Source organism: Meriones unguiculatus, chromosome 1, assembly GCF_030254825.1.
Source record: "Meriones unguiculatus strain TT.TT164.6M chromosome 1, Bangor_MerUng_6.1, whole genome shotgun sequence".
Classification (NCBI taxonomy): Eukaryota; Metazoa; Chordata; class Mammalia; order Rodentia; family Muridae; genus Meriones; species Meriones unguiculatus.
This window is the reverse complement of record NC_083349.1, coordinates 69536995-69564983: the sequence shown is the minus strand read 5'-3', so window position 1 is coordinate 69564983 and position 27989 is coordinate 69536995. Positions and strand designations below refer to the sequence as shown.

The window sequence follows — 27989 nt, the reverse complement described above, 5'->3', positions numbered from 1 at the left end:
ACTTCACCTTCAGGGCCCCCTAAAAAAAACCTGCGAAAACCTGCATTGCTCCCGAATATCACCGAAAAGATTTCCCCACACTCCACGTTCAAGAAAAAGGCCGGGGGTCTCCCAAGCTTTAAATTGCAGACGCCTGCTTTCAGAGGGAAGGTTGACGCAGCGCACCTGCCGGAAGTGGCTGTGGCGGAGCTTGCGCCGTGGGCCTGGGCGGGAGCCTGACGGCCGCGTGAGCTTAAAGCGCGCGGGTCGGAGTTGGTCGCGCTCTCATCGCTGGCAGGGTTCGCTTTCAGCTTGCTCGGGACTGAAGTGCTCATGACGGAGGTATAAGGAGAGAAAATCTGTTCCGGGTGAGCCTAGGCCGTTCCGGAAATGCGATGGCTGTGGCGCTAGCCCCGGAGGGCTGACTGGGGGGATCACTGCAGGGGGTGCAATCCGCGTGTGAGCTGTCTTCGCCTGGACCTAGTCGAGCCAGCATCTCCAAAACGTTGAGCCTAACCTCGCTTAATAAGACATTTGTCTCGTGAGTGAAGGTCCAAGATCAAGCACGGGCGGGAAACTGAGGCAGGCACTCGGCAGGCGCATCAGCTGCGTGGGAATCCGTTATGCATACGTCATGCCCATATAGCGTAGGTCTTTTCCTGACCCGTTCCTCTCCGTTCAGAACTCGGGTCTACAACCGTTCCCCCGTGCTTGCCTTCTTCCCTTCTCCCTCCCTCTCCCCCGGAGGAAATTAGTTTTATTTTTCTTAATCATGTTTGTGCTGGCTCTCCTGCACTGGTTCAGTCGTGATTTTTTCGCACGCAGACATGCCACTTTCATGTTTGCTTTCACCCTTGTTCCTGTACCTTTAACCCCGATCGATTGTTAATATTGGCGCTTGGGGGAACACGGCGGGTTATCTATACACAAGGTATTGAGTCCGTAGAGAATATCACAGTCAATTCACAACTCTTTGACTGGCAGTTTAGAATGTCCTAGAAGGTCGGTGCCTTGGCTTCTATTGTAAGCTCAGCTGTTACTTGTGACCTTGGTCGATCTAATCACACAACCTCTATAAGCCAGTTTCTGTTGTAGAGAGAATTAGATAAGTTATAATTAGATAAGGCCCCCGCTTCTCAGCTCTCTAAGCCTTTGATCTCTCAAACTTATCCAATAAGCATGGGATAGTTGATCCTTTCTAAAGGTTTAAACAAAGGAGTAAAACTGTTTAATGTGTCCAGTTTACAGGCAGTTCAAGCTTAGGCTATATTTTGGATGAGTCCAAAGTAATTCTTTTTGTTCTTGGTAAGATGTAAACTGAACACTAAGTGTGCTTTTGGGGTGCTGTTTCAGTGCTTCTTGAAGTTCAATAAATGGTGTGTGGAATTTTTGAAAAGATTTATTTTCTTTAGGTTGAGTTTCAAACCAACCTAGGTTCTTTTAACTGAGATAAAGAGCTTTGGATACCAAGAGTGAAAATGGCATACTCCATGTCAGCACCCTGTCAACCAAAGGCATGACAACTCAGGAACACACATGGACTTGTTGCACACAGAAATGTGTGCACAGGAAGAGGAGATCTCTAGTTCTTTAGAAAAAAGAAAGCATTCTTCACCAAAATGGGCACATTCTGCTCAGTAATCAAGTTTGAAAATCTTCAAGACTTAAAGAGACTGTGTCACTGGGGTCCCATCATAGCCCTCGGTGTTATAGCAATATGTTCTACAATGGCCATGATTGACTCCATCCTGTGGTATTGGCCCTTACATACAACTGGAGGAAGTGTGAATTTCATCATGTTGATAAACTGGACTGTCATGATTCTTTATAATTACTTCAATGCCATGTTTGCTGGTCCTGGCTTTGTCCCTCGGGGATGGAAACCGGTAAGAAAAAGATCCATTTTGACAGTGATCATTGCATAATTTTATGTTTAGTTTGCCATGATAATTACACTTTGGTTTTGCCTTATCAACCTTTGTTCTAGGAGCCACTGGGTGCTACTCCAGTCACTGAGGATCACGTATGCTTAGAATTATGTCTATTTGAAAATATTGATCTACATTAGCTATTTTCAAAGCAATTGAATACTTGTTCTTTGTTTAAAAAAGAGAGAATGTGTGTGGTAGTTCATGCCTTAATCTCTGCACTGGGGAGGCATGGGTATGTCATCACGTGAGCTGGGCCCACCTGGGCAATATAGCAAGTTTACAGAGAAGAAAGGAAAAAGATGGTGCCTCAGGCTGAGAACATGTGGGAACACATATCCAGAAACTAGACAGCCTTGTGTGACTGAAAAAAATAATAAAAATAAACCTGTGTAGTGAAGATAAGGGTAAACAAAGGCAACTAGCTCAGAATGCATGGGAGCTACTGGCACCACAAGGGATGTCTAGATGTTTTAGGCAAAGGAGAATGAAGCTGTACCTACAGTTTTGTCACTTGAAAGTACTTAAGCAAAAACAAAGGCATTGGAAATTTAAGTTAATAACCTCCTTCTCTCATCATCCATAAAAGAAATTTATACCACTATAAGAACCTTCGTTTATAAAGCCCAACTTGTTATTATTTAGGGTCAGGTAACTAACATGCCTTTTTTCCTGTTAAGGAAAATTCTCAGGATAGCATGTATCTCCAGTACTGTAAAGTCTGCCAAGCATACAAGGCACCACGTTCCCATCACTGCAGAAAGTGCAACAGGTATGTGACTTCTGTTGCGGGGTTGGGGGACCGATCCATGTCGTTTCTACTCTCTGTCATCGTATTTCCTATCATGACAATAGAAACCGTTTGTATTCTCTACAAGTGTCCTAGTTTATGTCTCTATTACTGTGACGAAACAAACACTAACCAGAAGCATGCTGGGGGAGGAAAAGATGTATTTGGCTTACAGGTTCCAGTCTGTTTTCATGGAAAGCTAAGGCAGGACCTTGAACCAGAAACCGAGGAATGCTGCCTAGTAGTTTGCCCAGCTACCATTTTTAGACTGCCCAGGTCCATCTGCTTAGGGGTTTAGGGGTGGTCCTTCCCACAGTGGGCTAGTCCCTTCGATGTCAATCAGCAACCAAGAAAATTCCCACAGTCTACTCTGATGGAGTCTTTCTTCATTGAGAACCCCTCTTCCCGGTATGTGTAGGTTTGGATCAAGTTAACAGAAACTAGCCAACACAGTAATACATCTACTTTGTCAAACATACTATCAAAATACTGTGTCTATAACGTTAGTTTATATTTAAATATCAACACAGGTAATTTCATTCTTTTTTTATAAGGAAGAGAGTTTGTTTCTAACCCTACAAAACCAAATTAAAAGTTATCCTTATGCTTTTTTTTTTCATTTGCTGTATGAGGATTAGTTTCATTCATTGATTGCCATGTTGACTAACTTCAGAATTATTTTGAGTCTGAATTAGCCTGGTTTTCTCAGATTCATTCATATGGAAGAAAACTGAATCGCTATTTTTAAAAAATGCAAAATACGCCAGGACCTAGCTGTTGATTAATATGAAATTTTAGGAAATCATCAGATACAGCTAAAAATCGGGCTGTTGCTAGGAAGCTTTCTTTTAGCAGAGAGATAGCAGAAGCACTGTCAAGGCTGCTTCCCATTCTGTCTTCCATGCTGGGGTTGGCTTGGGCCAGAAGCTCCATCTCTAACATGTGCTGTGAGGAAGGAAGTTGCATGTTTGGAGAGCTCTAGCATTCTGTGGAGTCACATGTGAATTGTAAGTGAGGGGAGTGTTTGTAAGCTTGAGAAGAACGGCTGCTGAGTTCCTCATTTGTACTGAGACTCGTGGAGCCACCCAGCTTCTTTAAACAAATTTTATTTGTAGCAGGCATGTTTGCTTTAGAAGCTGTTATGATGTCTGCTTACTCTTGTGTTACTTAGAATTTTAAAGAAGTCACCATCTAAAACTTCAGAAAGTCGTAAAGATTTACCTGCTTTATGAGAATTAATACTCCTGTGAGTCTGAACATACTGGATTCCTATTTGCTTGATCTTTTAAAAACTAGAGCTAAAATGGACAGGATTTTCTGCGTTGTGCTTCATACCTGTTTTTCTTATTAGATGTGTGATGAAGATGGACCACCACTGTCCCTGGATCAACAACTGCTGTGGTCACCAGAACCATGCTTCATTCACACTGTTTCTCCTGTTAGTGCCTCTGGGCTGCATCCATGCTGCTTTCATCTTTGTGATGACCATGTACACGCAGCTTTATAATCGGGTGGGTGAGCATTGAGATGCACTGCACGCCTGTCAGGTGCACTGGTGTTGTCAAGGTCGTTGAAGAGGTCTTTTTTACAAATAACACTGTTTGTGATTTAGCTAGTACAAAAACTTTGCCTCTTCCTCCTTTTAAAAAGTTCTCAATCCTGAAAATGAAGAAAGATGATTTTATTCTGGAAACTCACCTTTTATGCTCCAATTGAAGTTTATGTGTATTATTTTTCCCTTATCCACGGTTTGTTATGTTTCTAACTTAGTGGAGTGGTGAGTGTAATGAGCGGAAAGAACTAGATGTGAAAGACCCTGGTCCGTTCCTTTCCCTTCATTCAGTTTCTGCAGCAGATCAACATTCCTTTGTTCATTTGCTCCATGGAGCAAGCATACTCCAAAAATAAACATATTAAACCAGAAACAGTTTGAGTTGACTTTTGGAAACTTAGCCATGAGATAAAGTTCAGAGGTGATATAAATAAAAAGTCCCTAAATAGGCTTGGAAGTAAAAGAGGCACATGGGCTCAATAGGTGTACAAGAAACTGGAGACTACACATCCTTCACACAGGGGTCAATGTGATTTTAGCCAGTTTGTAGTTTCCACTCAATCCTAGCTCAGCAGTGCTAATCTTCCATTGTTTAGAAATCTGAATTTTTATATGAACTCTTCAGATTTTTAAATGTTAGCAACTAACTTCTATGCTATGGTTGCCTTCAACCACAAAATTAGTTTATTGCTACTTCATAAACTATAATTTTGCTACTTTTATGAATTGTAAATACCTCAAATGTAGGATATATGATATGTGATCCCCAAACTGGTCGAGAACCACTGTTTTAGAACATTGTACATGGCAGGCACTACACATCTGCAGAATCTATTTAGCCAGATTTTATCAGCTCTTGATCACTGGTTATGGAACATGCTGTATCTGCTGCTGTGGAAGAATATTGTAAATTAGAAAAGCATGGAGACACAGTGTTCCCTTGCTGTTCATAACTATTCATATTTGTGGGGTCAAACTGACTCTTCTGAGAAAACAACTAGCATTAAAGAGTACTAGAGCTCTTGCCCAGCATGTGTGAGGCCCTGGGTTTGATTCCTGGAATTAAAAACACAGTAGATGTCAGTAGAAGCCAAGTGTTTGTTAGAAACTGCAGTTTGCTGCAGTTGCCTTGTCAGCATGTCATTATGTTTCTGCTCGTGTTGGGGTCTTATTGTGTCTATTTTCCATGGCTCGTGTGCCTGTGTGCATGCACATTCACGTGTTTGGGTGCATGGGTGTGGGTATTCAAGGCAGATGGCAGGAGTCTTCCTTGGTGTCTCTCCACTTCCTTCCTTCCTTCCTTCTTTCTCTCTCTCTCTCTCTCTCTCTCTCTCTCTCTCTCTCTCTCTGCCTGGAACTTGCTTTGCAGATCAGGCTGGCCTCACATTCATGGTTGATTGCTGGGATTAAAGGTATGCACCACCATGCCCGCCTCTGCTTATTTCATTGAGGCAGGATCTCTCAATTGAACTTGGTGGTTAAGATAAGATTAAAGGTTAAAGTGTGGCTTGCCAGCTTTCCCTGGGAATGTTGTGTGCATGGGAGAACCACCATGCCTATGGAACATTGATGTGGAAGCCGGGGGTCCAAACTTGGTCTTCATACATACGCAGGAAGCACATATCTACTGAGCCATCTCCCTAGCTCTGTTGTAGTGCTGTAGATCTTATTTTCAACAAGCATTTCACATGTGCATTGTTACTGCTTGCAGCTCTCCTTCGGGTGGAACACAGTCAAGATTGACATGAGTGCAGCCAGGAGAGACCCTCTTCCAATTGTTCCCTTCGGATTGGCTGCATTTGCTGCCACCTTGTTTGCCTTGGGATTAGCTTTGGGAACAACCATAGCTGTTGGGATGTTGTTTTTCATACAGGTAAAGTTCTAAACCTGCTTGTAGAGATTCATTGTGTGGGAGAAACTACTTTTGCTTATCTGAAATCAGTGAGTTAATCACCTGTGTACACTAGATAATTTTGAAATAATTTTGCCAGGATATCTAGCCACTGATTTGTGAGACATGAAAATACAGAGCTGAGAATGCTGCTCTTACCCTACAGTTGCTCACGATCTTTCAGTCACCCAAAACAGATTGACAGCAGAGTGTTGTCTTCCTTACGAATAAATGAGTGATTGTTGAAAAGGTTAAGTGACCCATTCATGTGCTTAGTAAATATAAATATTAATGAAAATGAAGAGGCTCCTGAGGGAGTATGCAGAGATTGGATTTTTTTTCCCTAATGTTTATAATTAAGAATCATAATAAAAACAAATTAAGATCTTGGTGTGAAATCTTTCGTACATGGACTTAGTCATAGCAAAGAAACTAGGGCAAGTGTGACCTGAGTTAGTTTGTGTTGCTGGGACAGGCAGGAGGGTCTTATTTGGGTTCACTGTTCGAGAAATTCAAGCCTCTGTACTTCAAAGTCTATCTTAGCCCACAGTAAGGCAGAACATCAGAGCAAGGAGCCAATACAGGAGGAAGCTATTCACAGCATGGTGGATAGGAGGTGAAGAGGGTGTGGGGGGTAGACCAGTAAAACATTCAGCCACCCAAGGACACACCCATGGGGACCATCTTCCAGTTAGGGCAAAACTAGTTTCCAGAATCTCCTAATAGACTGTCAGCTGTGGACCAAGCATTCCAGGTAAGCCTGTGACGGACACTTTTGTTCAAACCATAACATGAGAAAAATTTTAGGTTGACAGAAATGAGACACTGTTAAAATGTGAATAGAGCGATCATAAATTTAAAGTTAATGACAAACATTAATAGTAAGGTTGGAAAGGTAGTTCAGTGGGTAAAAGCACTTCTGTGCAACCATAAAGACCTGAGTTGGGATCCTGCCACCATGTAAAAGAAAGCTGTGTGCTAGTGCATATGACCCCAGCACTAGTGGCAAGTGGGATGGAGACAGGTTACTGGGACTTGGTAGCTACCAGCTGCTATATCAGGATCACAGGACCCTCAGAGACCACCAGGAGACTTGATGCAAGAGCAAGAGAGCTTTATTATGAGAGAGATCGAACTGGGAACCAAGTCTCACTGACACAGCAGTAGAGAAGTGGGACCCTGAGCCCTGAGTGAGCAGGGTTTTTAAAGGGAAAAACTGCAAGTGGGGGTATTTCCTGGTATCTGAGTTCAACTCCCTGTAAGGTGGCTCCTCATTTCAAAATGGAGTCACCCAGGCTAACTCTTCACAGCCTAGCTGAAAAATGTTGAGTTCTAGGTTGGTGAGATACCCAGTCTCAAGCGAATAAGGCAGAAAACAGGAAGGCATCCAGCATTTTCCTCTGACCTCCACACAGGTACATACCCTCAATGCATACATACGTACACTGCATTACACTCTACACACACATGCACAAGTATACTACGTATACACGTACACGGTAATAAAGTACTTCCTATTAAATTATTTATATTAATGTTTTGTTAATAAGAGATGAATTCTAATCAAAGTGTTGGGTCAGCTTTGTTTTGGATGTTTGTGATGAACTTGGCATAGAGGAGCCATAGAGCATTAGTTGAGAAGGACTTTAGAGTCAGATGGGCTGCATACTAACTGCTGCTTAACGTCTGCCATCTTGGCTGTCTTAATCTGTGGTAGAAAAATAAAAGCCTTCTCAGAATTAGGGTGATAATGATCTGAAGGAAACCGAAGTTAAATTTAACCAATGTTAAATTCACTCTCATTTCATTTCCAGATAAAAATTATTCTCAGAAACAAAACTTCTATTGAATCATGGATTGAAGAGAAGGTAAATTTTAATAATGTTTCTTCAATCTAAAGTACTGATTAATTTACTGAATACTGGGATGTGAAAACTTGGGTTCTTGTCGTGCCACACCACAGGAAAGGTGAGCAAAGGGAGCATTTGGACTTTTTTCTATCTTAATCAGCTCCCACAGAAATGCTTTCCTCACACCCCTAAGCTGCTGTTATCTCTCCGGCAGGAAGACAGACAGCCCAAAGTACCAAAAATATCTGAGACATTAAGTGGGCTCTAACATTTGCCTTGTTGGAACCCTTGTGGTGGCCTTTGTTCTCAGAAGCTAAGCAGGCTGTGGTTAATACTTGGATGGGCAAATGGTGGAGCACCTGCATCATAGTACCTCTTTAGTTCCTGCCATGCAGTCTGGATTTGTAACTTAAGCAGCAGTGCCCAGATCCTATGGTCTTAGAGTTCTTGCACATTTTCCCCAAATTGCCAAGTTCACTGAAGAGCTTACATTGAGTGCTGTGCTCACTGATAATCTCCATATTAAAAAAAAAAAAAAGAAAGAAAGAAAGAAAGAAATTAAAGGCGACCCATTATGTTATAACATTTTGTAAAAAGTAATTATATTTGACAACTAAAAATAGGAAAAGTGGCCTTGCTTTATAGATTTACAAGTCTCTTTAATATCTGGCTTACAGAAGACAGTTGGAATCTCACACCGACTTCTGCATTCAGTCTGTTGAGACATTTATGAAGAAAGCCCAGCTTCATACAGATTACGTAGGTAGAAAAGATTAGAGTATTTTTTGATGGACATTTCAGACTGTAATAGGTATTGAATTTACATTAGAGCTTGCCTTCCACACAACCCAGTGTACAGCTGAAACTCAGAATCTCATGTTTACCCAGCAAGCAGTCTGCCACTGCGCCTTACCCAGACCAGCAGGGAACACCTCTTGTTAGAAACCTTTTTGTATTCTTTTATATTAAAATTTACAGCATTATTATATTTACTTATAAACAATATAAAATGTTTATATTAAGATAGAAGTATCTTTAAATGTGGGTAAGCTTTCAGAATCATAGCCGTGAATGCAAGTTTTCCAAAATTCTAATTTTCACTTGAAAGCCTGAATTTTCTTCAGGCATTTACCTGTCATGTTGTTGTTCTGACTTTACCTTTGAAAACATATTCAAGGCTCTCGGCTCTCACCGCTTTGGCAGTGGGGGGTGTGTGAGCCCGAGCTGCAGCTTGTAATTTGTAATAAAAAGATCCTCATGTGGTTTGCAACTGAAAAAAAAAAAAGAAAAAGAAAACATATTCAACAAATACTCAAGTTCTAGTCTTCTAGAGAACCATACCTAATACACTGCCTAAGTAGTTATTACTGTTTAGGGAATAAAAGTAAGAAAGAAAAATGTCTGTGTTCTGTGGACATGCAATTTTTATTTATTCATTCATTCATCCATTCACTCATTCATTTGTATTTTTGAGCTGGGATCTCACTACAGCTCAGACCTGCCTCAGCCTCCAGCATTCTGGGGTCATAGGTATACACCCTCACGGCTGGGGCCATTGGTATACATCCTATGGCTGGCTCAGGTGCAGTCTTGTTTCTCCCCATCCATGATTGGTTGAATCTGTGAATACAGAGGTTGAGTACATTTGCAAACAGTGTGACAGATGACACAGTATTATGTCACTACCTTCAAGTTTCCAGCAGTTTTTCCCACTGTTACAAATGTCAGGACTGTTAGGAGAAGTTTGTTCTTCTTGAACCCAAGAAAAGACTGAACCACTGTGTCTGCAGTGTCAATCCAGCCTCCAAAGCTTATACCTGAGTCTGTTTGCAGCATCCCCTTCTTTCTTTCTTCAACCTTTTTTCTTACCCACTGCCCCATCTCATTCTCATAGTTTGTACATCTTATGCATCTATATCTTTTCCATATTTTTTCCTCTATCTAAAATACCCTTCCCCCTTTCTTTGCCTAATTTTCAGCCCCTTAAGACACAGTTTAGGTATCGTTTCTTCCAAGGAACCTTCTTTTACTCTCTAAGCTTAGCCTTTTCCCATAAGAATGCCGTATTTCTGTTTTTCCTTTTAGTGTGTAGTATTGATAGAATCTACTTTATTGAGTGCTTCTCTTAGGCAAAAACTTGTCATTGTTTCTGTAAGCCCCCACCATCCTTCTATTTCTTTTTGTAAAGTAGCTTGTATTTTGTTTTTGAAATCAGTCCATTTTGAAGTCTATTACTGTCACTTGGCAAGGGTACATGCTTTACCACTGAGCTGTACTGCAAGCCCCTGAAGCTGCCATTTATTTAAAAACAAGTGGGAGAGGATTACCCTCTATTATTCAAAGCAAGGTGGATTTTCTAAATCCAGCTCAGAAGCTAAGATCACAGGCTGCTCTTCAAATGGTCCTGAGTTTGAGTCCCAGCAACCACATGGTGGCTCACAACTATCTATAATTGAGATCTGGTGCCCTCTTCCAACAAGCAAGCATATACACAAGGCAGAATACTGTATATAATAAATAAATAAATATTTTTTAAAAAGGAAAAAATCCAGTAATCCATATCGTGCTTTGACAGTTGCTTCAATTAATATCTAACAATCAGACTACTTTTTCTGTTAAGCACAATGAATATGTTGACGTGATGGGGGTGATTTTTTGTGTTTTGCTAATGATCATGGCAAAGTATAAAACCATGTCAACCTAGAAATTATTAAAACTGCTACTTTTTTACAGACAAAACTTCAAATGAGGAAATAAAATTCATCAAAAATGTGTAAGATTATCAAACACTGTTGAATGTGTTTGCAGGGGTCTATGCTTGCTTTTGAGTTAAGTAATGCATGTTTGTACCACTAGGTGGCAGTAGGAGTTAACTATTTGAGAGACTTTATTTCAAGAGAAGGGTAGCCATTTAAATGCCTAGACTAAGCTGTGCCACCAGAATATGCATATGTAAATGAAGATAAAGTACATGTGTATTTGAAGGTATAAAAACATGAAATCTTTCACAAACTTTGCAAAATGTTTTTTGTATAATAGTGCCTCCCTATTAACCCTTTCTGGCCATTGGCTAACCATTACCCACACTTTTCTCCTGAGTCTTTTTACCTGTATTTTCTTGCGCTGCTAAGAAACCATACGCATTGAGGGGTTTCAGCATAGGGTACAGTTAGTTAATTCTTTTTGTTGGTTTGTTTTTTGAGACATGGTTTCTCTGTGTAGCCTTGGCGGTCCTGGACTCACTTTGTAGACCAGACTGGCCTGGAACTCACAGAGATCTACCTTTCTCTGCCTCCCAGATTGCTGGGATTACAGATGTGTGCCACCGAGCTGGCTTTAGCTAATTCTTTTATAAACCTTTTGAATGCTTGTTGGTAAGATACACCCTGTTGGGAGCTTTTGGGCTGTCACAAACAAGGCAAGTGTTCTCACTTAAATCCCTGTATACTGTGATAAATTTATTCTGTCAAAACTATTAATATTCGAGTTATAAGGAAGAATTTTTATAAGTAATACAAATTTCACAAGTATCCTCAGGAATGTATTCGCAAAAGCCACTGAAGGTAGAAGCAGCTGCCATTTTATTCCTTTATTTTCCACAGGCTAAAGATCGAATTCAGTATTACCAACTGGATGAAGTCTTCATTTTCCCATATGATATGGGAAGTAAATGGAAGAACTTTAAACAGGTATTTACATGGTCAGGAGTCCCTGAAGGAGACGGACTGGAATGGCCAGTGAGAGAGGGCTGTCACCAGTACAGTCTAACGGTGAGTAGTTCTATTTCAAGGCCTTCCTCTTACCTGTGGTCACTTTGTTAGCTTCCTTGACATCCTGAGACTTGATGGTCACACAGGAGTGGATATGCTTTCCTAGTGTCAGAATGAGTCCAAAAGCCATAGAAATTGTCAGCATAATTACCTTCCTGTATTTAACAGCCTCCTGAACATTCCAGACTGGCTGAATTCCAGACATTCCCGATCCTGTAACTCAGCTTCATAAAATCTGATCTTTAACGACCTTTCACCACCTTCTGTCCTATGATGCCACTTGAACGCCTTGCTCATCCCCAGCACACAACTCTGCCCCTCAGGTGTCCCTTAAAGCTGTGGATCCAGCAGTCGAGCTTACCCAGTCTAGTTCTTGCCTCACAGGACATAGTCACATGCCACAGTCTTGGGCAGCTTACGAAATCTCATTTCATTGCTTTCTCTTTAACTTGATTCTAGGACAGTATTTCCCTGTGTTTAATACAATTCTATTAGTAGTTGCTGACTAAACGGAAAAGTTATAAGAATTCTTTAGTTTGAGACTCATTGATAATGAGTTTTCTGTGTGTTAGAAAACCACTGAGACTCAGCCTAACAGCTGTGAGGTTAACAGAGACTAGACATGTGCCGTGTTTGCCTGGAGGGAGGCAAAGACTTCAGGGAGCGGATTCTGAGAACCATGGATAGAGGTGCCTTAGATACCCCACTGGGAGGGAAGAGGCTGCTCAACACTGAGACAGAGTACTTAAACGTTTCATTTTATGTCTTCCAAACAGGTAGAACAGTTGAAACAAAAAGCAGACAAGAGAGTCCGAAGTGTAAGTGGCATATTTGCAGTGCTGCTGGTTCCAGTTTTCTCCAGTTAGCCCCTGTGTTTCTGCACAGCTCAACAGTCGGCTTTTATTAATTAATGCCTCTTACTATATTTATTATTTATATTGTACTTGCATGTGCAGCACAGGGAGTTGCGTGGGAATCTCCTTCAACCAAGGGGATCAATATTTCCTTCTATTTTTTGAAATATGATGTAATTTGCCTGTTTTGAGGCTGTTTCACTGTGTATCCCTGACTGGTCTCAAACTCAGATCCACCTTTCACTGCCTCTAGCTGGGTGGGACCAAAGACATGTGGCACAATGCCCACCCAGCTCTTGAATTTGTTGAATTTGTTTTCTTTGAAATACTTTATTTTAGCTGGAGGTTTCCAAAACATTTAGTCAGTTTATTTTGCCTACCTAGAAAAATATCTCTAGTACAGCTGATTGAACTACTTTCACCACCATACTGTCCATAGTGACAATGCCATATGTGGCCGAAGGAAGTCTAAATTTAAAATAAATACAAGAAAACCTAAGTTCCAGTTTGTACTGGCCACACTGTAGCACTCTGTAGCTGCAAATGCGTAGTTAGCAACCCATTCAAGACCACAGATACTTCCGTCATCACAGAAAGTTCTCCGGCACACAGAGATCATATTCGTAGCAAGTGTGTGCTTGAAATGAAGGATCAGAGAAGCCTGAGAACAAGAAATATCGTTCCTCCTGGGAAATGGGAAATTGGGGAACTTGTTTTATCACTGGGTAGTTTGGATCCAACCTTAGAATCATCTGTTCAAGCTTGAAAAAACTCAGTTACGGTAAATACTGAGCTTGTTCTTGTGACCACTGTTGGCAGGTTCGCTATAAAGTCATAGAGGATTACAGTGGTGCCTGCTGCCCTCTGAATAGAGGAGTCAGAACCTTCCTCACAAGCCCCTGCACGGAGGAGCCTCGGATCCAGCTGCAGAGAGGGGAGCTTATCTTAGCCACCAGAGGCTTACGGTGAGAGGTGGGAATGTTGCCTTTGTTCAGTAGGAAGAGTGGTGCTAACTTCAAATGTATCTAATTTAATCTTTTAAATATTTCAGATACTGGTTGTATGGAGACAAAATTCTTGATGATTCTTTCATAGAAGGTATGGAAGTGTAAGAGTATGTTTAAAGTATGTGAATATTAACAATGACTCCAAATTTTGTAAGAATAACTTCTATGCTTAATTACATGTAAAACACTTTCCATCTCGTTTCTATTTTTACTCATTCCCTCCCTTCCCATTCCCTCTCATTTCCTGACTTACTGACATTGTAAATTGAGAAGTTACATTTTCCCATTTCAGACCCCCAGTGCTGCGTACTCAGGCCAATTAGTCACAGTAGCTAAGGAACAAACTAGCCTATATGGCCACTAACAGATGAAGGTAGAGAAAGTACAACACATGCACACTGGAATTTTATCCATCTGTACAGAAATGTGAAGTGCTATTGCCAAGAAAATGATGCAGCTGACGTTCGTTATGCATAATGAAGATTCTAGAGGATGGGCTCTAAAGCTAAAAGGGGGAACATTTTTTTTAAAGAGAGGTGACTGGATACACATATGTATGACATGAAAACAAAGGGGTTATTAGGAAGGGAGCAGTAGTGGGAATTAGGAAAGTGAAGGAGGGGTAGAAGAAAAGAAGCATTAAGAGTAAAGCCTATAAAGTTATGAAGAATTTCTTTACTTTGTTATGCTAATTTGAAAAATTAGATAAATCCTGATAGATGGCTTAGGAATTGCCCTTTAGTTATCAGTAAAAACTGAAGCGCAGTGATGCTAAGCAAAAGCAGCTTGTTCACAGCCCACACAGCAAATAGGGAGAGACTGACTCAGAGCTGAGGAATCAGGCCCCAGAAACCTATGTCATAGTCACATGCCCTTTAAAGGAACATTGCTCTGAAAGCTAAGGCTAAAATTTGATTGTTAGAATAACTCCTTTTTGAAGTAAAGATCAACCTAGGATGTTCTTAAAGAAAAAAAAAAAAGTTAACCCCCCCCATGACAGCTTAGGTAATTTTGGTATAGAAATTCATATCCTGGGACTACATGGCTGTAATCCCAGTACTCAGGAGTAGCAAAGGTTAAAAACTCTCTCAAAAATGAAGAAGAAAAAGAGTTACGGAAATGGATAAAGGCTTCAGTAAGGTCATTCTTGGAACATCCTGTAATGGTATGACAGAATCACCTATATCAAGTAACTCCAGCTCCAGTCATGCACCATCTAAACCACACTTGCTCCTTTCCCAGTTGAGGCAATTGGACGAGTATATATTTTCTAGCTTGGTAGAAACATCTGGAAACCATGTTTTCCCCTGACCTGTGTTGAGAACTAATGAAGGAACAACAATCTATCTAAGCTTTTCTTCATTTGAAGCAGTAGAACTTGCTCCAAGTAATGTCAACTGGTCCTGCCTGCCTGCTTCACTGTAGCATCACTTTCTCCCTCAGGTACATCAAGAATAAGAGGGTGGTTTCCTAGAAACTGTGTGGAAAAGTGTCCCTGTGATGGCGAATCAGAACCAGCCCCAGAAGGCGAGAAGAAGACCAGATAGCCACTGTTAAAGTGAGGCCATTAAGTCTTCATTACTTGAAAATTCACACATATTACCTAAGAATTATGCAACAAGCTACTCCGCTTAAGGTATTCTTTTCCTCAAAGATGCCTTAGTGCCATAATTTAAATATTTTTCTTGCCCTTTTGAAACAGAAGCCATTCTGCATATGCCTCTGAATTCCTGACCTCTTTCCATTTCTTCCTACTGAAGGAAAGCTGTTCCAGCCAACTGAGCAAATTGTACTTTCTGTAGGATTCCTGTGTGCTGCACACCTGACTTCACCTGCAGGTCTAGTTCCCCTTGGCCAGGAGCATCTGCATGTGGTTATTCTGTTTCTTCCTCAGTTGACATTTCTTTCACAAGATTCTAGAGACTATACAACTTGTTAGATTCAATATAAACTCAAATTTTGTTACTTTTAATAATGCAGATTTTGTCGAATCCAATAAAAGTCAATGGATGTTCTGTAAAAATTATAGTTTTACCTGAAAGTATTTTTTTGTTTCTTTTGTTGTTTTTCTCTGAGTAAAAAGGTGCATCTTATATCCTTATGAAAACACTGCCCTGTTAACCATGTGCAGACTTGGCATCTAGAAAATGAGTCTTAAGACATGACGTACTCAGTTCAGTGTATGAGCCCTGTTATTGGTAGGTAGACTTTACTGCTTTACCTCTAGTGAAAATCACTAGACACTGCTTACATTTAATATCAAAACCTGAAGCTTGTGCAAATAGTAGGATCTAAGCTTAAAGGTGAGCTTGCTTAAACAGGTAAGTAGAGCTACAGGAAAAAGTCAGCTTCCCTGGACTTACATAAACTTATCAAGCCTTCCTTAATTCTTGCGTTCAGGGAACTTCAGGTTTCTGGGCCACCAGGCCTCTGGTAGGTAAGAGTAGGCACTTGGAAGTGAGGTAAGCATGGCTTTACCGTGGGTCTGGAGTTGACAATAAGGAGAAAAGTCGTGTACCTGTGGGAAGTGTCTGTTTTAGCCAGAAACAGCAAGCACACATGCTTTGGTATGCCTGGCATGTTTGAAGACCAGAGAAGCAGCCATTGAGGTCATCTGGAGTGACGAGCATATAGAAAGGGAAGTCAGAGGTGAGAGGGTACTATACCACCAATCGACCTAAAAGATAGTCCTGCCCTACCTTTCTTTGTGTCAGATACAGACATTGGTTCAGCTTTGCTGAGCTCAGGGTATGGAAAACCATGAATATTTTTGTACAACAGCCAGGCCTGGTGCCACACATCTTTAATTACAGCTGGTGGGTCTATGTAGAAAGCTCCAGGCCAGTCAGGGATATAGTGAGACCCTATCTAAAAGAAAAGCAAGGAGGTGAAGGAAAAAATGTGAACATGCTTAACAGAGGGGTCCTGCCTTAAAGGTTTGTCGCTCAGTACTGTATATAGGGTAAAAGAAGATGGTCTGTCAGCATACCCCAGTAAATTCCCCAAGTTTGTCGCATGCTACAATTGTCCAAGGACCTAGTAACAATCCCAGGCAGTGTTCATTTAATGTTAAGACAGATTCTCAATATGTAACCCAAACTAGCCTGAGGCCTGCAGCACTCTTGCCTTAGCTTCCTGAATTTGTGGTTGTGGGTATGTGTCACCACACCTAGCTAAAAGGTGATATAACTCAGGGACCCCAGAGAAGTGTCTAGTCATAATTTTCAAATCAAATAATTCTAGTGTACAACCAAAATTTTAAAAAACCACCTGAGTTTTCTACATGATTCTTCTACATGATTCTACATCACAGACCACAAGATAGCAGGCACAAAATAAATATCTGTAATAGTTTATTTCAAAGATTTGACATTTACAAGTAGAGGCACCACATGCTATCTGGCAGTAAGATACTGCAGGGACTGGAGTCCAGGGAGAAAGATCCAGAACTTCCCTCCCAGAAGACAGGCCTGCAGTGCAGGCATCATGCTTGCCCACAGAGCTTTGTTCCCGGTGTGGGAGAGTAGTTCAGTGCTTGCTTCATTGACTGAAAAAAGTTCACTGGACAGAAGTTTCCATTTCTTCCCCACAGCTAGTTCAGCAAACTGTAGGGAACAGACAGTGTCAAAAACTGCCACTGCAGACAACCCTTTAGAGCAACATTCTCTTTTGACACATTATCTGCTATGTTTCAATATTTCCAACTCGGAAGTCTAACTAGAGAGCTTAAGCAATGCTTTGTCACACTTGAGCTCATTCCTTCAATTAACAAACTGGTGAACACACAGTATGTTGTTTCTGTGTGGCATGTGTGACACATGCTAAGGGTGACAGGTTAAAACTCAAATTAGTGGTTTCATGGAATAACTGAAAAACATGAATTATAACTTTAAACTCTCTTAATCTGTTAGAACAGTGGTTCCCAACTTGTGGTTCATGAACCCTTTGGGGTCACATATCAGATATCCTACATACCAGAATTTTTTTACATTATGATTCATAACATTAATATAACAGTTATGAAGTAGCAACGAAATAATGGTTGGGGCTCACCTCAGCCTGAGAAACTGTACACAATGTTAGGAAGCTTGAGAAGGTACCACTGTATTAGAGGCCTCAGGAAGTGCCGAGCAGCCAGCAATTGGGGGTTTTTATAAACCAAAGGGCACCTACCTAGGGAATCCCCCTAACCCTAGAACTAGTGATCAGTAATCAAAATGACACTGGCATGACAATCATGAGGAAGTGGCACTGAACACAAACTGAGACCCTGAAGAACAGCATGTTGAGAAAGTAGCCCTAAGTTCAAAAACGTTAGCCAAGTCTAAGCTGGGAGAAGTGGGCTTTTCTTCCAGGTCAGTCTCACTTTGTAAGTACCTACTGTTTGACCAGTAGATAACAGGTATGAGGAAAAACAAGAGGGGTGGTTTTTAATCCATGCTTTGACAAGGCAGCACATGGTGGGTAAGCAGGCTTCCTGGAGCCCCTCAGCAGAAAGTACCTTACCCTACTCATGGACACTCTCATAAAGGTTCTTGATTTGGATCTGGAAGAATTTAGCGAGCTCCACTCGTTTTGCTTTCAGTGTCGGTGTCAAAAGCCCATTTTCAATGGAGAATGGCTCTGGATGAACAAAGATGCTTTTGACCTGGAAGGTGAGCACATGTTGACTTGACTGTTGGCATCTTGTCTGCAGAATGATAAACTGCATAGTTCATGTCACCTCATGAAAAAAGCTGATACAGTGGGACTGTAAAGACACAGACCCATGTCCATTCTGAGAAGGTCTTCTGTAGTCCAGGCAGACCTCAAACTTGCTCAATAGCTAGGACTGATCTTGAATTTCCGATCCTCCTCCCCACACCACCTGCCCAGTGCTGAGATTACAGGTATGTCCCACCACATCCAGTTTATGTGACCCTGGAGATTGATTGAACCCATGCATGCTGGGCAAGCACTCTACCAACTGAACTGTACTTGACATTTGCATAAACAAAGTAAAAAGAATGAATAATGGACAGCAGAGTGGGTGAAATGCATAACTATAAGCTGCCTGCCATTGTTTGATAAATCTAAAATGAGTTCCTTGGAAGTTAATATTTTGAAACCAGTACAGGTGGGAGCTTTAAATAAAACTAGTGGTATTTGAGGGACCAGGATGACATCAGCAGTACAGACCTGCTCAAAGGATTTCAGGCCACCTTCCTTCCCAATTTTCTGCAAGTCTTCCAAAATGGCTTCCTTTACACGCTAAAACACAAAACATCACTTAAACCATGTGTGTCTGAGAAGGGAAGGCATTCAAGAACCAGCTCAAAATGCCTAAAAGATTTGAATAAAATTGAGATACAAAAAGGATATTGAAGCATATTATTTACTTTGCATTTATCAAAGGAAACAAGGAAAAGGAAAGGTAAACCCAAAGCTAACAGGTTCTGTGTAAAAGGCATTTTTTTCTCTTCCATTTGCTCTCACAAGCAGCATATTACTGCTTTTAAAAAGCCAGGATTTTGTGTTTTAAACTCTACATTCTGTTTTTCAGTCTAATAAAACTAGTAAGTCCATTTCGGGTTCAGTTACCAATCCCAGGTGCAGGAATAGTGTCCCTGCATAGAGGAGGTTCAGAGAACCCAGAGATGCCACAGCTGGAAGGGCCTCCTCTCTGCCACAGCAGGCCATAAGGACACATGCAACGTTTCTGGCCATGCTTACTTGGGGAACTTTATGAGCCATGCTTACTTGGTTTTGGCACAGTTCTTCAAAGGATCCCTTTACCCCAATCTTGGCTGCAAATGAGGGAAGCGAATCTGGGTCAGGAACCACCACTCCTATCAGGAACGACTGTGGGAAGGAAGCAGGTTGTTTTAATAGATCAGACCTCCAGACTGATTTGGTACTAAGTTTTCCTCACCATACAGTGACCCACTCAGCACTTGACTACAAAGGTGTCCTATCCAAACCTGATTCCTCAAAACGCAGCAGTTGTCACTAAGCTTAAAAAATCCCTATCTGATCCATGTTGAAACTTGCCATACCCAACCCCCTAAAGGACAGTTTGGGGTCAGGGAAGCTACTCAGAATAGATGCGAAGAGTCCCAAGCACAGTCATGTGAAATCAAAGCTACTTCCTTTAGTGTGTCAATAACTTCAGCAAATGATTCCCTGCATGTTTATGATTCAGAATGCAGTTTTACAGTTAGTTTTGTAAGCTGGAGTATCTTATCTGAGCCCACCTTCACAAGTGCCTTATGGCTATGAGAACCAACATAGGCCATCCCTGAAACTGGTGTGTTACCCGTAAGCTCTCCCCATGGACAAAAACTTGCAATACTGGTCTGCTTCTGGTATAAACATTTTCTATCTTCTCTGGAGCAATGTATTCTCCTTGTGCCAACTTGAAAATATTCTTCTTGCGGTCAATGATTTTCAGAGTTCCATTCTGTATGAAGCAGATAAAAGCATAATCAGTGTTTTGAAGCCTTGGAGATGGAATCAGTAGGAAGGCCATAGGTGTTATCCTTATTTAAACCAGTTTCTCTGGAGATTTTTGAGTCTGTTGTTTCTTTTCTTTCTTGGCTTTGCAGAAAGTAGAAATGGCTTCCAAAAAGCCTGTCTATGGAAGGCCAACCAGCAAGCCTCAGGGAAAGTCCCACAGGCCTGCTAGGTTATGCAAATGGCTGCCTCATTCAGTGAAGACATTCTGCAGCTCTCCATTTCTAATGTATCTCTAACTACCCCATCCCGAAAACTCTGAAAAACGGGAGGGGTTATCTTTTCCTTAAAATAATGAATGATGTAGCTTTCCCTGCCGTGTTTACTTCCTGTTAAATCCAGGAGCAGGCTAAAACATCTGCATGCTACTAATCAAGCCAGCTAGTAATTGGGCTTGTTAGGACAGAAGCAGGGCACTGACCACCATCACAGGTCATTTGCTCCTTCATTTCCCTAAGGAGTTCATCTTAGGGATTTGAGTTGTAGCATTGGACAAGGAGCAAACACAGTCCACATAAACAGACCATAAATAGGGCTCTCTCCTGAACTAATCAATGAGCTAGACTCAATTCAGACTGAAAGTGGTCAGTAATGAGCAGCCTTTTCTCACCCATGGAGGGGGAGTCATAGCTATTGCCTGCATCCTAGCCTTAGTGCAGGGAACACTGATTAAACAGACTGTTATACCCAGTTGATAAAAGTACCATAAGGACAGTGTTCTTGGAAATCCATGATCAAGCACTCAGAATCTCTTAAATTTTGAAATAATGAGCAAGAAAAGAGTTTGAAGAGGTGGTTACAGCCCCAATCCCCTAACACACAGTGGGTGAAGAAAACCTCTGAGGAAGGAAACCCTTGGAAAATTCCCATTACAGCTTTCAAGTCTCCATCACAACTGTTTCTTCTCTTAGAAAAACTGATAAGATTTTCAACAACTACTACCAATTGTTCTTCAGCAAGCCAACCTATAGAACAGTCTGTGTCTTCACAGAGTCCTTGAGAGGCAGGCATTAGCCTATGCAAACACATGACTTGGAGATCTCCTTTCTCTTAATATATTTCCATGTGTTAATTACAAAGAAACACACCTTTGTTCTTTCTCATTCACAATAAGAAAACTTCACATTAGGAAAAAGTTGTAGGTACATGAAGCTGTCAAACAATTTCTACCTTTAGAAAAGTAGGAAAAGCCAGGCAGTGGTGGCGAACGCCATTAATCCCTGCACTCCAGAGGTAGAGGCAGATGGATCTCTATGAGTTGGAGGACAGACTGGTCTACAGAGTGAGTCCAGGACAGCCAGAGCTACACAGAGAAACCCTGTCTCAAAAAAAAAAAAATGAAAAAAACTGAAAAGTAGGAAGAAAAGAAAAATATTGAAAAGAATATACACCTATCCACCTTTTTTCCTGGAGTAGTCATTTAATGTTTCCCTGAGCTAGTCTTATTCAACTGCAAGGAAACCATGTGAACTCTGAGGTCTAAGAAGATCTAACTTTAAAGCATCTCCTTTGGTTTGTGCCTAGACACAACATCAGTACCACTACCTGTGGTGTATATTATATTTGGCAAGAAATACATTCTGGTGTGTCTGTAACATTGTGGCCAAAATCATGAGAGTGCTCCAGCCTAGACCAGAACACATCTCCCAACTCCCAAACTAGGGTCTTTCAATTAGTACTCTTCTCTCTTTAACTTAGAGGAAACAAGAACAAAAAGAGGCTGCAGACCCATTTCCCTGCAGCTGCCTCAGGTGATTAAGCTCATATTCCTATCCCTCTTGTAACAGGTAGATCCTTCTGCCCTGTCCCACAGCAGACACTCGTGTAAGTGAAGGAGAGATACCCACTGGAAGCCAGCGGCCGATGTCCCCAGTGTGAAGCCAGCCATCCTTGTCCAATGCTTCCTGAGTCTTCTCTGGGTCTTTTAGGTAGCCTTTGAATACATTGTTGCCTTTGATGCAGATCTGTGTACCAGGCAATAAAACGGGAGACAATAGAAATGGCTGTTATTTGTACCTTATAAAACACCTGTTCAGACCAAATTCACTTGATGGTTTCCTCTGCAGTGTGGAGACTCCTAGTCCCCACTGGAGGAAAGTGCAGCTAGCTCACTGATCTTATATTCATTCCTAAAAGTTGAGGAGTCAAACCCAAGCCAGACCATAGCTTTAGGTTTTGAACTGAGCCTCACCGCTATGGTTAGCTGAGTGCCGGGCATAATCTACCCACCTCGCCTTCGTTGTTTACTGAAAAGTAGTTCATGTCAGCCACATCTTCTAGCTTGACAAAATTGCAAGCCACTGGAGTCCCAACATGGCCTAGAACATACCAGACATTCTGAGCTGAGCAACCATAAAGCAAGCATGTTTCTAAGATGTTTATGGAACTGACTCTAAGAATGAAAACAGGACTTGCCTTTACCATTGAACACATTCATCCAGAACACCAAAATTATATAAATCCCTAAACCATGGCTCAGTTAGAAGCCTTCTCCCAACCAGCAGGTGGAAAAGCTACCTGCTGTCCAGTCCCCAGGTGAAGTAATTGAACATCCAGCTGTGCATTCTGTTTGGCCATAAGCTTCAAACACCTGAGAATACAAAGAACAACTTTGAGACTTAAGATAAAGTATGACTGGCCATGCCTTATGGCCAAGATAGAAAAACAAACTATAGAAAAGAGCTGAAAATCGCTTTGGGAAACCTTGAAAGCATACCCAGCTGCTAGTTCTCCACAACTGAGGGCTCATTACAAAACAAAAACATTCAGAAACACCAAAGTACAGAAACTTACATTAAAAAAAAAATGGCCTTGTCAAGTAGGTGGGGAATGCAAATTATTCGCTAAGTGATACACAACCCAGTAGCCATTGGACTTAAACCTGGCAATTGAGCAACTCTGAAGGAAATAAGAACACAGTGGTGTGCTTCTTAAGAGTTCCTGCTTTGATAAAGACCAAGGGCTGGCAAACTTTCTACACAGGCAAGACTAAATATTCTCAGCTTTGTAAAACAACTGGTCTCTCTGTCAACAGCTTAACTCTGCCAGTGTGACATAAAAGCAGCCACAGACCATGTATAAATGAATGGGTTTAGCTGAGTTCCAGTAAAGGTTCAACTATAAGGCAGGCAGTAGGGGTAGTTAGTACCGTAGTTGCTAACCCTCACATAGAGAAGATAACCTTGACCAAAGAAAGACTGGTGGTAGGAAGCACATTGATAGACTGCTGCAGTCAGGGGTGTGGCCTGCAACTGGCAGGGATGATAGAAGTAAAGACACTAGGAGATGTTTCTGGGAAGGAGTTGGAAACAGAACTTTCTAATAATCTTTGAGGCTGAGGGAAAGAAACGTACTAAGAAGGCCAAGAGGATAACAGCTTCCAAACCCCAAAGACCTGCCACTGACTGGGACCAGTCCCTTCTAATAATGGGTATATGTATGTGGAACAGTCTCTTAAGGCTGAGCCTCTATCTGTCTTCCATTTTGTTTCTGACACATGGTTAGGTGGATCAGCAAACTTGTACCCATTTGGAACAAGAGAGAAAATATTCACAGCCAGATCAGTACATTACAGATAAGGCATAAATGAAAAAATTGTAAGTCCATAAAACTACCAGAAAATATGGGCAAAGACAGTCTTAAGATGTCAGGGATTAGAAAGGTTTGTAGGAAACTGGGTTCAGTGGCACATGTCTGTAATCCCAGCACGTGGGGATACTGAGGCAGGAGTCCAGGACAGCCAAGGCTACACAGAGAAACCCTGTCTCAAAAACAAACAAACAAACAAAAAACAAAAAGAAAGGCTTAAAAGAGCTAGAGTGATGGCTTGGAAGGTAAGATCTTCCGGCCACTCTTCCAGAAGATATGGGTTCAATTCTCAGCATTCAAAAACCATCTGTAGATCCAGTCTCAGGGGATCTGACAGCCAGCCTCTGAGGGCAACAGGCATGCATGTGGCAAAGCACCCATATGCATAAAATAAAAGTTTTTATTTGAACAAAAAAGCAACAACAACAAATTTTAAAGGAAAAAAAAAAAAAAAGAAGAAAGACCTGTCTCAGCAATTAAAAGCCACAACAGAAAACTTGTACCAATTGGCCTACATATTGAATCAGTCTTTATATAGCTACAAGCAAGGCAAATGAAAATGATAGACCAGGAAATAATGTCTATCACAGTGGAGATTAATCTTAAGTATATGAAGAAGTCTTAGCAATATGCAAGGGAACTAAGTCACCCTTTGCCTTCTTTCTGTGAGGAAGCCATAAAGTAATCCATGGAGGAAATACAAGTGGCAGTGAAGAGTGAAGTTTGCCGTTTGTGGTGGTTTGAATAGGTATGGACCCCACACTTAGGTGTTTGAATGTTTGGCTCATAGGGAGTGACACTATTAGGAAGTGTGGCCTTGTTGGAAGAAGTGTGTCACTGTGAGTCTCCTATGCCCAAGCTACTCCCAGTGTGGTACACAGTCTTCTGCCACCTGCAGATCAAGATCAGCAACTCCAGCATCATGTCTGCTTCGATGCCTCCATGTTTCCTGCCATGATAATGGACTAAACCTCAGAAACCGTAAGCCTGCCCCAAATAAATGTTTTTTGTTTTCTTTTTATGAGTTACCTTGGTCATGGTTTCTCTTCACAGCAATGAAACCCTAACTAAGACAGTATTAATAAAAGAAACAAGATGGAATGAAGTATTTTGTTTAGTGGCAATTAACTGGCTGAGAAACTTATCATTGGTGAGTGTGTAGGGAACGGTACTTTAAGTATTTCCTGAATGAGTATAAAAGACCTGGCATGAAAGTTTGGTGATGTACATTAACGTGTAATAGGTAAGATGGGTAAAGGCACTTATTTCCAAACCTGAGGATCTAAATTCCATTCTTGGTGAAAGAAGAGAACTAAAATTCTTAAATTGTCCTATGACTGCCACTCATCTTCGGTGCCGTGTGGGCAGAAGTGTCTATCCACAGTGACTCGTCATTTGAGTGCTTTCAATAAGCTGTTGTGAAACCATTAAATGATGCTAACTAACTACAGTGACTAGAGGCGTGAAGGGTCAGGCCAGGTGTGTTATCAAAGATTTAGGGTGATCTTCTCTTCAGTGCTTTTCATTTACAATTTTATTTTTATTTAAATAGTGTACTCCGGGCTGGAGAGATGGCTCAGAGGTTAAGAGCACTGGCTGTTCTACCAAAGGTCCTGAGTTCAATTCCCAGCAACCACATAGTGGCTCACAACCATCAAAGATGAGATCTGGTGCCCTCTTCTGGCATGCACAAGTGTATGCATGCAGAACACTGTATACATAATAAATAAATAAGCAAATAATTCTTTAAAATAAATAAATAAATAAATAGTGTACTCCATTGATGTAAATGTGAAATCTTACCCAACATCCCATTGCAGCCCGGAAGAATGTCAGGACTGGAGTGGAGATGGGGGCGGCTCCAGTGATCATGAGGCGAACCTTCCCACCCAGGCTGCCCTGTTTGGTAGAAACAGAAAGAGCTGCTGAGCCTCTGTTCTTCATTTTCCTCTGCTGTGAAATGGGTGAAATCACATGCCCAGCTGTCCAACCTACTTACTTGACTTGTAAGCACTTACACTACAGCCTGGCACTCACTTAAAATGCCATGTCTAGCATCACCACCGTCCATTCCTGAGAGAACTCGCAGGCTTGTTGTTGTTGTTTAAGTTCTTAATTTATATCACTTACAAACTTAGCAGAACATATTAAGACAACAGTACAGAGTGCTAATACCTACATCCAATCTGCTTTATGCTTTCTCTTTGGTGCAAAGTTTCACAAGAGTCGTCTCAAAGGTGACAGTGGGGCTTGGGAGGTGACTTAGTGGGTAAGGCATCTGCTGTGCAAGTGTGAAGACCAGAGTCCAGACACTCAGAACCCAGATAAAGCCAGATGCAGTGCCACCACTGTAAACCCAACTCTCTTCCATGAAGAGATCGGTGGTGAAAACAGATCCTGAGAAGCTGATAGGCCAGCTAGTAGCCTTGTGTGTGCAGCCTGGAACAGGAGAGACCCTGTCTCAGACAAGGCAGGAGGTGAGACTGATACCTGAAGTTGTCCTCTAAACCCTACACATACACCATGTCACATGCTTCCCCACCACCACCTCCACCCAAACGCACACATACACTGGAAGGAAAAGAGGTACAGAGCAAAAGGTGTGGGCAGAGATGCTCTGCCAAGATCTCCAGTCAGGGTATCACTGGCATCTGAATGGAGGGGAGGAGGATACTAAGTGTCACAGCCCTGGTGTCTAAGATCTAGTCAACGTACTTGGATCTTTGAAAAGACGAGGTTGTCCCACAGACTGTCCCGCCGAATGATGCCATTTTTCACTTCATTGAATTTGCTGATGATAGCCAGGTTCAACAAGAACTTCTTCAAGGGTGTCTTGGCTTCATTTTGTACCTGGAGGGTGATAAGGCCTCTTGATGGAAACTAGAGATGCTTCACAAGGTCATTTAGTAGTAGCCAAGACCTCCTTGCTTCATAAGAAAGCATCTCACAACTCATGAACTGGCTGGCTTACTGAGGACAAGCCCACAGAGATATGCCCACACCCTGAAACAAGTGAAATTACCGCATAATGCAGAGCCCCAAACCTCACAGAAACAACTTTGATAACTGAGATAAGCAAATTTAAAATGTGTCCACCAGTGGTTTAAAAATCGGATAGGAAATCATTCCATGGGCGTGATCGTCCTGTGGCTTTTGATTTAATGGCCCAGCGAAAAGTTGAGAAATCTTTCTTTTAAAAATTAGTACCACCTCTTCCTTTCCTCCGCCTTAATGACATTTTCACATCCTCCAAACCTGGAAAATGACCATCTTTACAACAAAAGTCCTTTAGTCAACATCATACAAACTTGAACAGAAATCCCTAATGACATCGTTTTTCCCCTTTGAACTTAAACACTTAATATCAGTTTTCCCAGCTCATGTTATTTTCCTGATTATCATGATCGTGGCATCATAACCACAACCTACCAACCACACTCCTATGAGAAAAACATCTCCATAGACAGGCCACAGGAACCTCTTTATTTTCAAAATTAAAGCCTAAACCCTGAACTCCAACCTTCAGGACGTCTCCATACTAGACGTTGCACTCAGGGACATTAGAGCTCTTTCCAGTTCAAAATACACAGGAGCCTCTCCTGTCACGTGCTTTCATTTACAGGCCTGGAGACAGCCAGGGTTGTTCACCCTCTGTCTCACCATCTGATTCTGAGGGACACTAAATGCTGCCTACATCATGGCAGCATGGCCTGGTACTCTCTTAATCACAAACTCTTACCTTTAACAGTCACATGACTAGCTCTCCTAACAAGTCACTGACAAAAAGCTATGACCAGAAATTCACCTAATAAAATTTCCATTTTATGAAATAAGCTCCAGATTCAAATTATTTATTAGTAATTAATATTTTTGAATACTTTCTCCCAAAAATAGAAAAGTTCAATAACACCAAAAAACATAACAACCCAATCTAATGCTTCCACAGTCTGATGAGGAACTGGAGAATGTTAACATGGTTTCCAATGTCCATACTTCACCTGTGTTCTAGAATACTGTCCATTCTTCCTACAGCTCAGTTTGGCCTCTGGTAAGACTGAAAGCCAATGTCAGAATCTGAGTGGTAAGGTCCAATGCACATCAGTAATGGTATCTCTTCCTGAGACTCCAGGGCTATGGAATAGCAAACACTATTGCCTGTGTGCAAATCCCAGCCATTAATGGACAGTTGCAGATACTAGCCAATCTAAGGATTGGGTGATTTGAACTTAAGATATCTTGTATCAGAAAGACGGAATCCATCATAGACTACTAGGGTCATGTCAGAAGC

The 27989-nt window shown here is 41.5% G+C and overlaps 2 protein-coding genes across 10 annotated transcripts in view; one reads left to right on the top strand and one right to left on the bottom strand.

The window, feature by feature from the left end:
* Positions 1-184: 184 nt before the first annotated feature.
* Zdhhc6 (zinc finger DHHC-type palmitoyltransferase 6) lies at positions 185-15644 on the top strand. 7 transcript variants are annotated; one of them, XM_021657114.2, is made up of 11 exons: positions 185-321; positions 1392-1865; positions 2588-2679; positions 4049-4208; positions 5961-6122; positions 7955-8008; positions 11593-11760; positions 12537-12578; positions 13434-13579; positions 13666-13712; positions 15065-15644. In XM_021657114.2, the coding sequence occupies exons 2-11, from the start codon at positions 1599-1601 to the stop codon at positions 15166-15168; spliced, it is 1242 nt and encodes a 413-aa protein (XP_021512789.1). In that variant the 5' UTR covers positions 185-321; positions 1392-1598; the 3' UTR covers positions 15169-15644. The 7 variants fall into 7 exon arrangements, 5 of the variants coding, with proteins under 5 accessions (XP_021512789.1, XP_021512788.1, XP_060247206.1 ...); XM_021657113.2 differs by having other exon boundaries at positions 204-347; XR_009594217.1 differs by having other exon boundaries at positions 225-1865; positions 15065-15257; positions 15382-15644.
* Positions 15645-16957: 1313 nt separating this feature from the next.
* Acsl5 (acyl-CoA synthetase long chain family member 5) overlaps positions 16958-27989 on the bottom strand; it is a 49457-nt gene continuing 38425 nt past the window's right edge. For all 3 annotated transcript variants that reach the window (XM_021657121.2, XM_021657119.2, XM_021657120.2), the window contains exons 13-22: positions 26417-26551; positions 25505-25600; positions 22631-22703; positions 22343-22431; positions 21961-22077; positions 19917-20060; positions 19361-19462; positions 18800-18871; positions 18128-18269; positions 16958-17226 (exon numbers count right to left, since the gene is read on the bottom strand). In XM_021657121.2, the coding sequence (XP_021512796.1) occupies positions 18129-18269; positions 18800-18871; positions 19361-19462; positions 19917-20060; positions 21961-22077; positions 22343-22431; positions 22631-22703; positions 25505-25600; positions 26417-26551 (969 nt within the window). In that variant the 3' untranslated portion in view covers positions 16958-17226; position 18128. The remainder of the gene's footprint in view (positions 17227-18127; positions 18270-18799; positions 18872-19360; positions 19463-19916; positions 20061-21960; positions 22078-22342; positions 22432-22630; positions 22704-25504; positions 25601-26416; positions 26552-27989) is intronic.